Consider the following 17,209-nt stretch of genomic DNA (forward strand, 5'->3'; position numbering starts at 1 on the left):
AAACAATGCTTCATGTTTTTTCTTCCTAATTTGGTCAGAGGTTTCTCTTAACAGCATCCACAACCTTGGCCCAGTCTTGTTAGATCTAGCTTCTTGTGGAGTGCTGCCAGGACAGGCTTCTGACTTTCCCAACAACTGGCCATGACTTCCTCGGTGCTGGCCTCCAGGTATCCTGTTAGAACCTGACTAACTGCCTACTCTAACAATCCCACAAGTCTAAGACATTTAGACTAAGAAAAGTAAAGAATGACGTTAATGTAAAAACCAATCATTAACCTTAAAGCTTACCTCTTCATAAATTAAAAGGCAGAAGAAAAAGTAACCTACATGTGTAGGGTAGCTGTGCCATTCTGAAAGAAGAGGAGAGGCAAGTAGCTGGATATAAACAACTAAATATTTCACCTTGGAAAGGAATATCTTTTGGTCCTCTTTTTCATGGGCAGGAGAATACTCCATTCTAAAGAAGCAGTTGTTGGAAGGGTTTTCAGAGTCACAGTGCTCAGGGAGGAAACTAAGAGATTGTTAATATCTTGAACACAGCTCATTAAAGGAAGTGGGGGCAGGGTAAGAAGGGGCTGTTACCCAACTGCAGAGTTAATACCTATACTTCTCAAGCTGTTCCAAAAAATAAAAATGGAAGGAAAACTTCTAGACTCATTCTATGAAGCCAGCATTACCTTGATTCCTAAACCAGACAGAGACCCCATAAAAAAACAGAACTACAGGCCAATATCCCTGATGAACGTGGATGCAAAAATTCTCAACAAGATACTAGCAAATCAAATTCAACAGCATATAAAATGGATTATTCACCATGATCAAATGGGATTCATTCCTGGGCTGCAGGTCTGGTTCAATATTCACAAATCAATCAATGTGATACATCACATTAATAAAAGAAAGAATAAGAACCATATGATCCTGTCAATAGATGCAGAAAAAGCATTTGACAAAATACAGCATCTTCTCTTAATAAAAGCCCTCAAGAAAGTTGGGATAGAAGGAACATACTTAAACACCATAAAAACCATATATGAAAAGCCCACAGCTAATATCATCCTCAGTAGGGAAAAACCGAGAGCTTTCCCCCTGAGATCAGGAACATGACATAGATGTCTACTCTCACCACTGTTGTTTAACATAGTGTTGGAAGTCCTAGCCTCAGCAATCAGACAACAAAATGAAATAAAATGCATCAAAATTGGCAAAGAAGAAGTCAAACTTTCACTTTTTGCAGAAAACATGATACTCTAAATGGAAAACCAGAAAGATTCCACCAAGACTCCTAGAACTGATACATGAATTCAGCAAAGTCACAGGGTACAAAATCAATATACATAAATAGATTGCATTTTTATATGCCAATAATGAAGTAACAGAAAGAGAGATAAAGAAACTGATCCCATTTACAATTGCATCAAGAACCATAAAATACCTAGGAACAAACCGAACCAAAAATGTAAAAGACCTGTATACTGAAAACTATAGAAAGCTCATGAAGGAAATTGAAGAAGACACAAAGAAATGGAAAACACTCCATGCTCATGGATTGGAAGAATAAATATTGTTAAAATGTCAATACTACCCAAAGCAATCTACACATTCAATGCAATCGCAATCAAAATTGCACTGGCCTTCTTCTCAAAGCTAAAACAAACAATCCTAAAATTTGTATCAAACCACAAAAGTCCCTGAATAGCCAAAATAATATTGAAGAAGGAAACCAAAGCAGGAGACATCACAGTCCCAGACTTTAGCCTCTACTACAAAGCTATAATCATAAAGACAGTATAGTATTGGCACAAAAACAGACACATAGACCAGTGGAATAGAATAGAGAACCCAGAAATGGATCCACAAATGTATGACCGACTAATCTTCGACAAAGCAGGAAAGAGCATCCAATGGAAAAAAGTCTCTTTAGAAAATGCCGCTGGTAGAGCTGGACAGCAACATGCAGAACAATGAAACTAGACCACTTTCTTACACCACACACAAAAATAAACTCAAAATAGATGAAAGACCTAAACGTGAGACAGGAAACCACCAAAACCCTAGAGGCGAAAGCAGGCAACAACCTCTTTGACCTCAGTCGCAGCAATTTCTTACTCAACACATCTCCAAAGGCAAGGGAATTAAAAGCAAAAATGAACATTGGGACCTCATGAAGATAAAAAGCTTCTGCACTGCAAAGGAAACAATCAACAAAACTAAAAGTCAACTGATGGAATGGGCAAAGATATTTGCAAATGATATATCAGATAAAGGGCTAGTATCCAAAAATCTATACCAAACACCCCAAAAAACCCAAATAATCTAGTGAAGAAATGGTCAGAAGACATGAATAGACAATTTTCCAAAGAAGACATCCAGATGGGCAACAGACACATGAAAAGATGCTCAATGTCACTCATCATCAGGGAAATACAAATCAAAGCCTCTTGAGACACCACCTCATACCAGTCAGAGTGGGTAAAATGAACAAATCAGGAAACTACAGATGCTGGCGAGGATGGGGAGAAACAGGAACCCTCTTGCACTGTTGGTGGGAATGCAAACTGGTGCAGCCACTCTGGAAAACAGTGTGGAGGTTCCTCAAAAAATTAAAAATAGACCTACCCTATAACCCAGCAATAGCACTGCTAGGAATGTACCCAAGGGATACAGGAGTGCTGATGCATAGGGTCACGTGTACCCCAATGTTTATAGTAGTGCTTTCAACAATAGCTAAATTATGGAAAGAGCCTAAATGTCCATCAACTGATGAATGGATAAAGAAGATGTGGTTTATATATATATGGGATAGTACTTAGCAATGAGAAAGAATGAAATCATGCCATTTGCAGCAACATGGATGGGACTGGAAAGTATTATGCTGAGTGAAATAAGTCAGTCAGAGAAGGAGAGATATCATATGTTTTCACTCATATGTGGATCTTAAGAAACTTAACAGAAGACCATGGGGGAAGGGAGGGGGAAAAAATAGTTACAAACAGAGAGGAAGGGAGGCAAACCACAAGAGACTCTTAAATACAGAAAACAAACTGAGGGTTCGTGGGGGGTAGGGAAGAGGGGAAAATGAGTGATGGGCATTGAGGAGGGCACTTTTGGGGATGAGCACTGCGTGTGGTATGTAAGCCAATTTGACAATAAATTATATTCACAAAAAAAGGAAAAAAGAATTATCAGTGCCAATATGGGGGTTATCGGATATTACTAGAGGGAAAAATCAGTTCAACATTTGTTTCTTTGCTTATTTAAGAGATCTTTTCTTTTTCACCCAATGCAGGGGCCAGCGTGAGGGCCCACACTGTGCCCAATGCCAGCCCAAACTGAAAACCCTGAGATCAAGACCTGAGCTGAGATCAAAAGTCAGACACTGAACTGACTGAGCCACCCAGACATTCCTGGATAAGAGATTTTTCTATGGGAAAAAATACTTCTAGATTCTTTGTAGTAACAGGGCAAAATAAAGCTTTCTTGGGAATAATTTGTCTAAATAAAACTTTATGCTGTGTCTACCATGTGCTAACTGCTGTTGGGGCACCAAAATGAGTATGATAAGATCAAAGTATGTCATCTGCAAATTCACAATATCTTTTTAATTTTTTTTTCAACGTTTATTTATTTTTGGGACAGAGACAGAGCATGAACGGGGGAGGGGCAGAGAGAGAGGGAGACACAGAATCAGAAACAGGCTCCAGGCTCTGAGCCATCAGCCCAGAGCCTGACGCGGGGCTCGAACTCCCGGACCGCGAGACGGTGACCTGGCTGAAGTCGGACGCTTAACCGACTGCGCCACCCAGGCGCCCCTCACAATATCTTTTTATGACAAAATCATTATTTTTTACTTAAAAGCAAGGACATGACTTAAGCTCTTCAAATAAAACTTAACTTTGTTCCATATCACCTAAAAGGGTAGTGAAAAAGGACATCAAAATTATTAAATTCATTTGCTACCCATGAAGCAGTGTTTTCCAAAGTACATTTAGTGGGATGCGACCAGTGTAGTTTTCCTTGTTTTTCAAATGTAGATAACTGACTTCTTTATCCTACTCTGTGCATGACACATTGTCATCATTGGTGCCTGCAAGGGACCCTTGCAGGGTCTTCATTTATCCCTATTCTCTTCCCCCATTCTGTCAAAAGCAAGTCTTTTTATACATATGTATTCTTGTGGGTATTTTTGGTTTTCGTACCCCTTCTTTAATTTTATGTGAATGGTATTGGGCTATGTATCCATTTTCTTTCTTACCTTTTCTCACTACCCATACGCTTTAAAAAATTTTTCCATGTTATTTTGTGTATGTTGTCAATTTCTTCCAGTATGTGCATAGTACACTCCATTTCCCTATCCACCCCCACAGTCATGAATGCCCACATTGCCTCCAGTTCTCTGCCACAGAAGCATGCTGTGACAATTATTCCCATATACGTTCCTTATGGACTTGCTGGGAAGTTCTTCTCAATACAGATCCAGAAATAGAATTGCTGAATCACAGAATATGCACCTATTCTTAAATTAACTGGATACTGACTAACTGCCCTCCAAAATGGCAAGACCATTCCACATTCCCAACAGTCACCTGGGAGGATTCCTGCATCCTTACTAGTACTTGGCATTATTCAGTTTGCTGATTTTTGTCAGTCTAATGGGTGTAAAGTGATACCTCACTGTTGTTTTATTTTCTATTTCTATGACTAGTACTCCTTTGGAATAGCTCTTTTTATGAGTGTTGGCCTCAGTTTTTCTCTTCTGTGTATTCTACATATTCTCTTGCCTTTAATAAGTAGGCAAACAAAAACAAGTTGTTTGAATATTTCTGCTTCTATATACTGTCTGTTCATATCCCTTTCGCATTTCTCTATTGGGGTTGCTATTCTCTTATCATTACTTTCTATAAGTTCCTTAAATATTCTAGAATCAATCCCTTGTTGGATTTAGATATTTCAAATATCTTTGACCCATTCATCATTTGTTAAATTTGTCTATAGTTTCTATTAAAAGATAAACTGAGATATATTAAGATTTTTAGGAGCAAAAATTCGTTCAAAATGGGCAGCAGAAATGGTTAGGAATGCTTGCTGCACTACTGGAGCACAGAGAGACGCTTCTACAGAGAAAAGGTGGAAGAAAAGTAAGGAAATTATTGATTGGCTACAGCGAATATCCTAGTTGGCTGTGATTGGCTGTCCTTAGCCTTTTGATTTTGTAAACTTGAGATATTTATAGGTTTAGATTTTGGTTTGCTTAGTGTAGACCACTGTAGCATTAGCGCCACATCAGTCTATTGGTTTGTTTAATTAATTTAACATGTCCTATGTAAAACCTTAAGCCTTTATTTTGATGTAAAAAAAAAAAAAATATATATATATATATATATATATATATATTTACTTATGATGAGCGAAGAACTCTCTAAAGACCTGATGGACAAGGGAAGCCATTTTAGATTTTTTTCTAAGTTAGCATGATGGTATATAAACTTTGTTCATACCAAAAGCCTGATTTATGGACTGCCACACATGCATTGTACATCTGCTTTGTGAATGAGTAGCACAAAGGAAAACCCATCCTGTTCTTGAGATATTAATCAGTGTTCTTGTTCCCTGCATTCCTTTATGATAAAATTCATGATTCCTGCTTATACGCTAATCTATCATCTTTTGAGATGTAAAGAAGTACATTCCCTGTAAAAATTGTTCATTCTCCAGAGTACTTTCATTCCTATGAAGAATGTGTTTCCTGGGCAGCTGTCCTAACTTGGGCTCAAATAAAACTCTCTTTCTTTACTTTTAGAGATTCTAAAAGTTTGTTCAATTTGTGTCGACAAAATTTGTGCTTTTGAAATGCCATCAGATGTACACCACCCCTCAGTATAAAGATAACCTCTACCAACTTTATATTAATGTATTTTGGAGCCCTAAGTAACAGAGACATGCTATTAAAGTTGGGATTTTTTTTTTAAGATTTTATTTTTAAGTGACCTTACACCCAGTGGGGTGGGGTTCAAACTCACAACCCAAAGATCAAGAGTCAAACACTCCACCGAGTCAGCCAGGCACCCCTAAAGTTGGGAAGATTATTTTAAAAAAAGAGATAAGCTCCTCCACTATCACTACCTTTCATTGATTTCTTAGTTTGACCTTTCACATGTAGACTTTTTTTTTTATTTTTTTATGTATATGAAATTTATTGACAAATTGGTTTCCATACAACACCCAGTGCTCATCCCAAAAGGTGCCCTCCTCAATACCCATCACCCACCCTCCCCTCCCTCCCACCCCCCATCAACCCTCAGTTTGTTCTCAGTTTTTAACAGTCTCTTATGCTTTGGCTCTCTCCCACTCTAACGTCTTTTTTTTTTTTTTTCTTCCCCTCCCCCATGGGTTCCTGTTGAGTTTCTCAGGATCCACATAAGAGTGAAACCATATGGTATCTGTCTTTCTCTGTATGGCTTATTTCACTTAGCATCACACTCTCCAGTTCCATCCACGTTGCTACAAAAGGCCATATTTCATTTTTTCTCATTGCCACGTAGTATTCCATTGTGTATATAAACCACAATTTCTTTATCCATTCATCAGTTGATGGACATTTAGGCTCTTTCCATAATTTGGCTATTGTTGAGAGTGCTGCTATAAACATTGGGGTACAAGTGCCCCTATGCATCAGTACTCCTGTATCCCTTGGGTAAATTCCTAGCAGTGCTATTGCTGGGTCATAGGGTAGGTCTATTTTTAATTTTCTGAGGAACCTCCACACTGCTTTCCAGAGCGGCTGCACCAATTTGCATTCCCACCAACAGTGCAAGAGGGTTCCCGTTTCTCCACATCCTCTCCAGCATCTATAGTCTCCTGATTTGCTCATTTTGGCCACTCTGACTGGCGTGAGGTGATACCTGAGTGTGGTTTTGATTTGTATTTCCCTGATAAGGAGCGACGCTGAACATCTTTTCATGTGCCTGTTGGCCATCTGGATGTCTTCTTTAGAGAAGTGTCTATTCATGTTTTCTGCCCATTTCTTCACTGGGTTATTTGTTTTTCGGGTGTGGAGTTTGGTGAGCTCTTTATAGATTTTAGATACTAGCCCTTTGTCCGATATGTCATTTGCAAATATCTTTTCCCATTCCGTTGGTTGCCTTTTAGTTTTGTTGGTTGTTTCCTTTGCTGTGCAGAAGCTTTTTATCTTCATAAGTTCCCAGTAATTCACTTTTGCTTTTAATTCCCTTGCCTTTGGGGATGTGTCGAGTAAGAGATTGCTACGGCTGAGGTCAGAGAGGTCTTTTCCTGCTTTCTCCTCTAAGGTTTTGATGGTTTCCTGTCTCACATTTAGGTCCTTTATCCATTTTGAGTTTATTTTGGTAAATGGTGTGAGAAAGTGGTCTAGTTTCAACCTTCTGCATGTTGCTGTCCAGTTCTCCCAGCACCATTTGTTAAAGAGGCTGTCTTTTTTCCATTGGATGTTCTTTCCTGCTTTGTCAAAGATGAGTTGGCCATACGTTTGTGGGTCTAGATCTGGGGTTTCTATTCTATTCCATTGGTCTGTGTGTCTGTTTTTGTGCCAATACCATGCTGTCTTGATGATTTCACATGTAGACTTTTAATGCATCCAGAACCCCACCCTTTGATGTGGTGTTTAATTTTCTTCAGTTTGTTTTCTTTTCCCCATTGATTTGTTCAGCCATGTTTATTGTACATTACCTTCCAAAGTGATGTTGATGTTGCCAGTCCAAGAAGCACTGTTTCAATAGCAAGATACTAAGTAGCAGTAGCAAACACCTAGTTGAAAGAACTGATAATAGTGGATAAAGGTGAGTCTAGGAGAATATAAGGACAATATGTTGTTATTAGTAAACATATCAATCTATAATGAAGTAAAAATCATGCTTATTAAAAGTTTTTAGATGACAAAATGGGGATGTTTTAGTAACTTGGAAAATACACATAGAGAAATTACTTCCATATAGCATCAGTTTACAGGGGCACCTGGATGGCTCAGTCATTTAAGCATCCAACTCTTGATTTTGACTCAGGTCATGATCTTGCAGTTGGTTCAAGCCCTGCATCAGGCTCTGCGCTAAGTGTGGAGTCTGCTTGAGATTCTCTCCCTCTATCTCTCCTCCTACCCCACTCACGTGCTCTTTCTCTCTCTCTCTCTAAGAAAAAAAAAAAAAAGGTATATAGCACCAGTTCATAGACATACATACGGATTCCCTGAGCTAAATCTCTGAAATACAGAAACAAACCTTGGTTAGGTGACACTGAAAGTTTTATTACCTAAAATATACTAGGCAGCTATTTGAACTATGCCTTGAAGTCCTGCTCTAAAAAATAAGTCCGGGGGCACCTGGGTGGCTCAGTCCGTTGCCTAACTGACTCGATTTTAGCTCAGGTCATGATGTCAGGAGTTGGTGGATAGAGGCCTGCCTCCAGCTCTGTGCTGAAATCTCAGAGCCTGCTTGGAATTCTCTCTGACCTCTCTCTCTGCCCCTCCTCCCACTTGCGCTCTCAAAATAAATAAATAAATTTTAAAAAATAATAAGGTAAAAAAGAAATAAGTTCGTTCCTTTTCCCCAACAATTTTATGCATGAAAGAAATCCACACAATTGCGAATAGTAGGTGCCAGTTTACTTATATACCTAATTGAACTCAAGAAATGCCAAGGAAAAGTCATTTTTCAATTTTATTAACTGGTATATTTGCCCTATGATTAACAATTCATAACTGAAATCAAATCAGTTAGAAAGGGAGCTATAAAATAGTGTACTGGGTATGGTATGAGTATTAGAATTTTCCCCTCACATTTGTGGATTGGATTGTTCAAAGCTCTTTGCTGATCATTTTTAACTAAACCAGAACAAAAGAGATGGAGGTGGGGGTGGGGAGGGAGGAGAAGACAGATAATAACTCGAGCATGAAATATGTGGAACTAATCTGTTACTCAAGGGAAACTGGCTTTCACTCGTGTTTCTTTTGTTTAGGGTGGACAAGTCATCTCACCTTCTAGGGCTTCAGTTTTCCATTGGTAGATTGAGAGGTTAAGAGATATGAGTTACCATCTCACTACTTTCCGCTTCTTCCAGTCTTCCCCAAAGTTGATTGACAAATTCTTTGCCCTTTCATCCCGCCCCTGCGCCTGCGCGAAAGAAGCGCCCTTCATTTAGCCTCTCTGCGCACGCGCCATTTTAAATCTTTTTTCTCCCCCTCCTAACTCCCCCTCCATCTGAGAGAGGCAGGACTTCCTGTCCCTGGTAGAGCCACTGCCGGAAGTGACTGAAGGCAAATCGGCGTTCGCCGAGCCTGGGAGAGTTTAGGGTGGCTGTGCTAGTTGCTGCTGTAGGCTTGCAAGATGCCAGGTCTGGCGGCCGCAAGCCCTGCCCCGGCTGAGTCACAGGAGAAGAAGCCTCTGAAGCCCTGCTGCGCCTGTCCGGAGACCAAGAAGGCGCGCGATGCTTGGTCAGTGCGCAAATGGGGAGGGAACGGCGGGCAGGCCCCATGCGCTGCCTTCCGGTACCTCCGTGCCCTGCCCGGCCTTGGGCTTTCACTGGTCCGAGCTTTGCCGTGCTGCAGTTTTGAGAGTTAGAGGACCCAGTACTCTGTCTGTTGACTGAGCCCATAGCCCAGCCCCGAATGATGGATGAAAGGTTAGGAGAGAGGTCAGATTGAACCGGGCTCGCTTCGCACACTCACTCATGGGGTTTTTGAGCATCTGTTTCTGTGTCAAGCACTGCCCTAGGTCTACTAAAGACGTAAAGATGCTACTTGATTTAAAGAAGCTTATAGGTAGTGGAGATACTAATGATTGCTATTACCACGTGGTATGTATGGGCTGTGATGGAAGATTTGGCAAGACAAAAGAGTAAAATTTTCTGGTAAGATTTTGGCATAGTGGGACCCGGTACATTTCTTAAAGTACTGAAGAGTTCCCCTTACCTCCCCCCTATCCCCGCACTCCCGGGTAGGTGAATGAAAAATCAGACAGTCTGACATAGGTGACAGTATTCAGGATAGCACATCTGAATTCCTGTCAACCCACAAAAGGTTTTGTTTGTTCTCATTCTATACAACCTCTGTTGTGGAACAAATCTCATTAGGGGGAATGCTCAGAAAATGTGAATTGTAAACCTCTCCCTCTTTTTTGCCCTCACATAAAATAATCATAAGTGGCATAATGGAGTTAAGAGTTATAGGAAAGCAGTCCTTTTTATTAATACTCAGTACTTTTCAAATAATACTGTGAAGGGAGAATTGAAAGACTACAATCTGATACTGAAATTGCTTTCATAGTTAACAGTAAGTGCTTATTGAATCTAAAGCTAGTAATGTGTCATGACTAGGAACTTGGAATCCAGAGTCAAGGTTTGAATCTGGTCCACCAACTTTGAGACTTTGAGTAAATTATTTAACACACCTGCCTCCTATGTCTAAAATGGGCCTAATAAAAGTGGTCTGCCTCTAGGATTCCTGTAAGGTTTAATGATACAGGTCTTACACAGTATTCAAAAAATGATCAGGGAATACTAGCTGTTATCTTCACCAAACATTCATTCATTTGTAATGAATGAGCTATTCATTGCACAATTGAAGGATATATAGGATTTGGATCTCTAAAGAAGGAGAACCTATCCTTCAAATTGCTTTTGCATTAATTGTCTCAGACCACTATGCCAAAATATCTATAGTCAGGAGTCAATTTTTTCTTGTAATTAAATTTGACTTAACTTGATCTTTGCTAAAATTACATTTTCAGGCCCTAGAAATAAAAAGCTGTGTGATCCTAGATTTTACTTAGTGTAAAAAGTTCTTTGATCATTGTGAGGGAGGCTCATCAGGCTGCTTGCTGTTGCCTGCTAGATCTTGCCGTTTATGTTGTTGGGTGTATTATGATTAGAAGGAGATTTATTTAGGTCTGTTTGAATGTAGAGCAGAATAAAAGATTTAATTCCTCTGTGATAGGCAAAAAATTCAATTCCTCTCTCTGTCCTTCATTTAACTTAAGTATTGTATTCAGGGGCGTCTGAGTGGTTCGGTTGGTTAAGCTTTGCCGTGATCTGAGGTTGGTGGGTTTGCCTCGCTTGGAGCTCTGTACTAACAGCTCAGAGCCTGGAGCCTGCTTCCAATTCTGTCTGCCTCCCTCTCTGCTCCTCTCCCGTTCATGCTCTGTCTCTCAAAAATGAATAAACATTAAAAAAATTTTTTTTTAATTTTTTTTTAACGTTTATTTATTTTTGAGACAGAGAGAGACAGAGCATGAACAGGGGAGGGCCAGAGAGAGAGACACAGAATCTGAAACAGGCTCCAGGCTCTGAGCTGTCAGCACAGAGCCCGATGCGGGGCTCGAACTCACGGACCGCGGGATCATGACCTGAGCCGAAGTCGGCCGCTTAACCGACTGAGCCACCCAGTCGCCCCTAAAAAAATTTTTTTAACATAAGTATTGTATTCAGATGATCAATTTCATTAGAGAACTGTATTGTTCCTTTGATATGAACTAGAGGCAATATTTGAGATGCATAATTATTTCTTTAACTCCAACTACATTCCATCAGATCCATGTTCTGCCTCATTCCCCGTCACTGTCATGCATATTTACTATTAATGTACTAATGCCTACTTTGTTAGATAACAAGTACATTTTGTTTTATAGCATCATTGAGAAAGGAGAAGAGCACTGTGGACACCTAATTGAGGCCCACAAGGAATGCATGAGAGCCCTAGGATTTAAGATATGAAATGGTGAGCATGATACTTTCTGATTGGGAAGATAATACATAGGGTTATTGCTTCAAATTTGTGCTTTATAGATTTAGCAGTCACCAGAGAACATTCTATTCAAAAGGTAATTCACCTGGATGCTTAAGTATACTTAAAAAATAATTTTCAGTTTCTAATGTAGGGAGTAAATGATGCTAATAAGTTGAGAATCATTCAGTGGATTTAAGGAGGGGAGAATGTATCTTTCAAAAAGGGGCTTGATAAAAGCCTTTAGAGTTATGTTAGAGTCAGAAGGAATAATGGTTTTGGAAGTTCAAAATATTCAGTTGTCTGACTTAAAGGAACTAAAAGGAAAATATTCTTCATTCCTTGTTTCTGATGTGGGTCTTTTAAATAGGGAGTAGGCAGTACATGGAAGCATTGCTTTCTGCAAAAGAAAAATAGAATTATTGCTATTTCTTTTGTACCATGCTTCTAATAATACTAAAACCTCAGACCATTTTTTAAAAGAACTTTGAATCCAAATTTTAATGCTGAAAGGGACTTTAAGTTATGTGTATACAGCAATACCACAGATAAATGATCTTTTGTTTGGAACTCTTTCTTCAGATAGCAACTTAACCCATTCCTAGTTCTCTGTCCCATAGTCTCCTTATTAGAGATGCTTTCACTCAACACTCCCATCTGAAATAACATCCCTTCCCCATCACTGTGTCCCAGCACTATCCAGTAGAACTTGCTGTGATAATGAAAATATTCTGTACCTTCACTCTCCACTCTGGTAGCCACTAGCCCTGTGTGGCTACTGAGCCCTTAAAATGTGGTAGTAAAACTGAAGAACTGAATTTTTAGTTTTATTTAGTTTTAATTTTAATAGCCACATAGGGCTAGTGGCTACTCTTAACATCACTGCCTGCATATTAGGTATGTATTTATTATCTGCATTGTTTTACTGCAACTACAATGTAAGCTCTGAGAAGAATTTTCTGCTTGGGGTGCCTGGGTGGCTCCGTCAGTTGAGCATCTGACTCTTGACTTTGGCTTAGGTCATGATCTCACAGTTTATGAGATGGAGCCCTGAGTCCTGCTCTATGGGGAACAACTCAGAACATGTTTGGGATTTTCTCTCTCCCTCTCTCTGCCCTTCCTCTGCTTGCTCATTCTCTCTCTGTCTCTCTCAAAATAAATCAATAAACATTTTTTAAAACATGGGTACTAAGGAGGGCATTTGTTGTCATGAGCACTGGCTATTGTATGTAAGTGATGAAGCACTGAATTCTCCTGAAACCAGTATTGCACTGTATGTTAACTAAAATTTAAATTAAAAAATAAATAAATAAAAAATTTCAGAACATACTGGTTTTCTAATAGAAAAAAAAAAAAGAATTTTCTGCTTTACTCACTGTCATATTCCCAGGACCTATAATTTTGCCTGTCACATAGTAGGTGCTCAAAGAGGAATATTAATTAAATGAATAAATAAATGAGGAACTAAGGCCTATAGATATGGAATGACTTCCAAGGTAAGTTGCAGGATCAGATCTGCAACCTCTTGTCTCCAGGCAGATTCCCTCTGCTTTTTGCCCACCCCTTCCACTGCCCAACATCCATATCACACTGCCAGTTTTAACTTAATAATAGCTGAGAGATAATGTCAAAGTCACATACTAATATAACAGTAATAGCCTGGTTTCTTTCTCTTTCACCTCTCTACTGCCTCTTTAGAATTTCATACATAGCTAGTCTTACTCATTGAGCTGTAAAAAAAGGACAGATAAGGAACCTGTTCCAAGCTGATAAGAAGTATCACTATGTAGTAGAAAATAGTCTAGGCTGAAAGTCCTGAGGCTTAATTTTGATTGTCTAGCTTAGCATGTATTTTGCTTCAGCTACATTTAACATTCATCAATACATTAAACCTCTGTGGATTTCACTTTTTTAATTTATAAAAAGACCCATAACATATTTTGTGATTTTTATATTTAGTATGGTATATCTACTCTGTGTGTACATGACATACTTAAGTGGCTTTTAGATTACATGGTTATTTAAAGAAATCCCATAGTGAACCATTTTGTAAAATAAGTAAGTTTGGGTGTGTGTGTTGGGGGGAGGGGGTGTTCTTTAAAAGTATAATTATACCTATTGATTATTTTTAAAGACCTGGAATCTCAACATTTGTACACGGTTTCCTTGTTTATATTCTTACTCTTTTCCTAAGCAGTTGTATAAAGTGTTGGTGCTAATGCCAAGCCTGTCTTGATAAAAAGGGTGATTTTTAAAAATGCTAATTTTAGGAGCATCAGAAGCATCTCTTGGACTTCATGTCTACCACAAAAGTGTTACAACTGTTGTCATAATTAGCACAAATTCACAAGGACTAGAAAATATCATAGTTCTCTTTATATTATTGGGACAAAGTGAGAGGGATACCTGTGTACTTCATTTGTGTGTAAAAGAAAATGCAAGAGCTTTGGACTTAGAAAACCTGATGTTTAACTGATTGTGTGGTCTTGGGCAAGTCCTTAACTTTCTTAACCTTAGTTTACTTCAAAGGGTCCTTGTGATGATTAAATGACAGGTGTACAAATAGGATTTGTAAACTATCAAATAGAAGCCAGAACGGAATAGCCCATATGTTGGGAGTTGTGGATAGCAGACATCCAATTGAGGTCTGTTGGTTATATGACCTGATTATGTGTTTTTGAATCCCAATTATGGCAAGAACAATCTGAATCCATGTAGGGCCTCTCTTAGAATTCAGATGTCATGTTTTCATTTTCAGCATACTACTGCTTTTGGAAGAGGAACAGGTGTTTGGATCTGCTTTGGTCCCAGGTATCCTATTTCCCCAACCCCCATTGGGAAATGGCCAAAAAGTGAAGTCAAAAAAAGACTTGCCCAAGTTAAGAATGGGTAGCTGGTGGAATTAAAACTAGAGTCTAGGTCTTTTATGTTCTCCAAAGCATGGATGCTTTACACTTCATTCCTTGCACTTAATGAGGTCTGGTTACCAGCCTACTCATTTTTAGGACTGCACATAGTCTTGATCTTCAATCCTAAAACTTTATTATGAATGCAAATTAGAAAGACCTGTTGCTGAAATGTGTAGGTATATATAACGCCATAACCAGGTCATTGGCTGTAAAATCCAACACTACTGTCTACATTGTTATAAGATAAACTGAACTAAAATGATATCTCTTAGACTATTAGACCACATTTTTCTGATGATAGCTTCAAAGGAAAAATATTTTTGCAAACCTAGATCTTCCCAATAATGATCATGAAAGTTCCTTACTTGAAAAACCTTTGTAGATTTTAATGTTATATCCTAAATAAGACAGGTCGTAATTGTACCTTGAATTTAGTAGATTGGGAGTTAATATAAATGTGGGCTACATTCAGCCAGAGGTGCACTTTGTAATCACCTGAGGACTGTTTTCCAAAATTCACAAGCCCTGGGCCCTGATCTCCTGTTGACTCAAACTTCTAGATAATTTTCAGGTGGACCCTTCTTAAGGAACCATTGGCTTAAGCTGAAGAAGTAGCAGGGATATTGCTAAGTATAAACTACCTAAAGATTTAATAGTAGCAAAGGCAGTGACTTGAAAACTGCTCTTAAGGAAAAATAAGTGGGTGATGGTGGTGATTCTAAACACTTTCTTTTATCTTAGGACTATTTCTTTTACTGAAAGAAAAACTAGAGGAACCTAGAACCTACTTAGAAATGTTAAAGAGGAACATTAACAGCTAGTGTCTGTTTTTCTGCCTTTAGGAGTCAGAAGGAACCTTGAGAACCCAGTTTGGGTGCTAAAATCATTGAAAGAAATGAAAGGACTAGCACCAGGCAGTGGGGATACTCAGTATTTACTATTTAACAGAACTTAATAGTTGGTTAAAGTATGCTTAAAATATGCTGATTTCATATACACACATACAACTGATTATGTATGAAAATATGGTTCCAACAAAATCCAGCAAAAGTGTCTTTCCTTGCTATTTAAACATTTATTTATTCAATAGATATTTATTGTTTAATACCTAGAAAATGCCAGCATGAGAAAGGTCTCTTCTGTCAAGGACTTTACACCCAGATATATAACCAAGAGGTTTACATCCAGAAGCTTTCAGGAGTAGCCCCTCCTGAGATATAGTTAGTGGCAAAAGAGGTAACAGTGCTGTGGACTGCTGTCTCTTACAATGTTGAGTGGCTTCATTTTTGGTTATCTTTCCTGCTCAAACCCTTCCTTAAGTGTATTCTTCCTTTTAGCCTTTTAGAAAACAGGTTAGATGTTTGTGTTGTTGATCAGGCTTATCTTTTCTAAACCACATACTGGGAATAATAATAGCTAGATGAAGGAAGCACTTTCATTGGACTTGAAGAATTGGCTAGCCCAGATTACTTTTTGAAGCATTGTTCTCTCTGCCTTCTGGGATAGGGACTGGGGGTGAGGGTGGGTGAGAACTGTTTGGAGAGAAGCATGGTAGTGATTGACTTAGACCAGCAACCCTATCCTCTCCTACTCTCCCTTTCTGATTTCTAAGTGGATTCAAAACATTACCCTTATTTTGCCCTGGGGATAAAGTGAGTAACTTTCCACAGGAAGCACCTTGTATACAGAACTGACCTTTTGCCATCCACTTCGTGGATCTTTGCCAAACATACTTGAATCAGCAACGAAGGGTTTGCAAAGTCTCTTCTCTTGAATATCTGTAAAAATACACTGCTCTGGACTTTTTGGGATGATATTTTTGAGTAAATAAATAAATATGTATAGTTTTTACTTTAACAGACTTCTAAAGATGAAAAAATGTATTGGATTGAACAGTTTCAGTGAGGCTTTTTAGGCAAAACTAGAATTTAAGACTCTGTGTCTTTTATTTCATGACTGGTTTAGAATTATTGTGGCAATTGGTTAATAGTACTTGGCTGAGGCATTCATTTCTACTTGTCTTAATTCCCTAATTCCATAGGTCTGGCATGATGTTTAAAATCTAATTTTCTAATGTAATTTTTTTTTGTAGGTGGTTTACTCTGTGAATGAATAATTCCTGAAGAATGAAGAAGATTCAATAATTTTGGGAATTTGTGGAACTTTGATAAATGGAAAAAGTATTTATAACTTATTTTTAGAAAAAGGAAATTATCTCTGGTCAGAAATCTTCAAGTGTGTCTTTCTGTGTTCCTCACGTCCTCACATGGCATTTATTTTTCTTAAAGGATATAGTATAAAAAAACATCCTGTAATATTAATTTCTTATGTTCTTGTGTCATTCTGGGAACTCTAGATTTTAGTTGTAATGAGAAAGCAGATCCTGATCTCATTCAGTAAAACCTCCAAAATGAGGTGCATAGAAATAAGGAAATAACCCTTTACCAATTCAGAATGAGTACGGTACCCATATCATCTCATTCAACATTTTGTTTTTTATTTTTAACTTACTTAAAGGCAAGAACTGGACAAGCCTTCAATCTTAGTATTTTAG

At 38.5% G+C, this 17,209-nt stretch overlaps 1 protein-coding gene across 2 annotated transcripts; it reads left to right on the top strand.

The window, feature by feature from the left end:
- The first annotated feature begins 9,297 nt into the window (after positions 1-9,297).
- On the top strand, positions 9,298-16,976 carry LOC124526798 (cytochrome c oxidase copper chaperone). Of its 2 annotated transcripts, none has more exons than XM_047099966.1 (3): positions 9,298-9,460; positions 11,652-11,740; positions 16,748-16,976. In XM_047099966.1, exons 1-2 carry the CDS (start codon positions 9,354-9,356, stop codon positions 11,734-11,736), a joined length of 192 nt encoding a protein of 63 aa, XP_046955922.1. In that variant the 5' UTR covers positions 9,298-9,353; the 3' UTR covers positions 11,737-11,740; positions 16,748-16,976. The 2 variants fall into 2 exon arrangements, with proteins under 2 accessions (XP_046955922.1, XP_046955923.1); XM_047099967.1 differs by lacking the exon at positions 16,748-16,976 and adding an exon at positions 14,505-14,578.
- The last annotated feature ends 233 nt before the right edge of the window (positions 16,977-17,209 follow it).

Source organism: Lynx rufus, unplaced genomic scaffold (genome assembly GCF_022079265.1).
Source record: "Lynx rufus isolate CCGP_SWC_20201006 ecotype Redwood Valley unplaced genomic scaffold, mLynRuf1.p SCAF_5, whole genome shotgun sequence".
NCBI lineage: Eukaryota > Metazoa > Chordata > Mammalia > Carnivora > Felidae > Lynx > Lynx rufus.

Coding starts and splice junctions, on each gene's coding strand:
- LOC124526798 (XM_047099966.1), top strand. CDS start 9,354: ATGCCAGGTCTGGCGGCCGCAAGCCCTGCCCCGGCTGAGTCACAGGAG. Junction 9,461..11,651: donor AAGAAGGCGCGCGATGCTTG/GTCAGTGCGCAA, acceptor TTTGTTTTATAG/CATCATTGAGAAAGGAGAAG.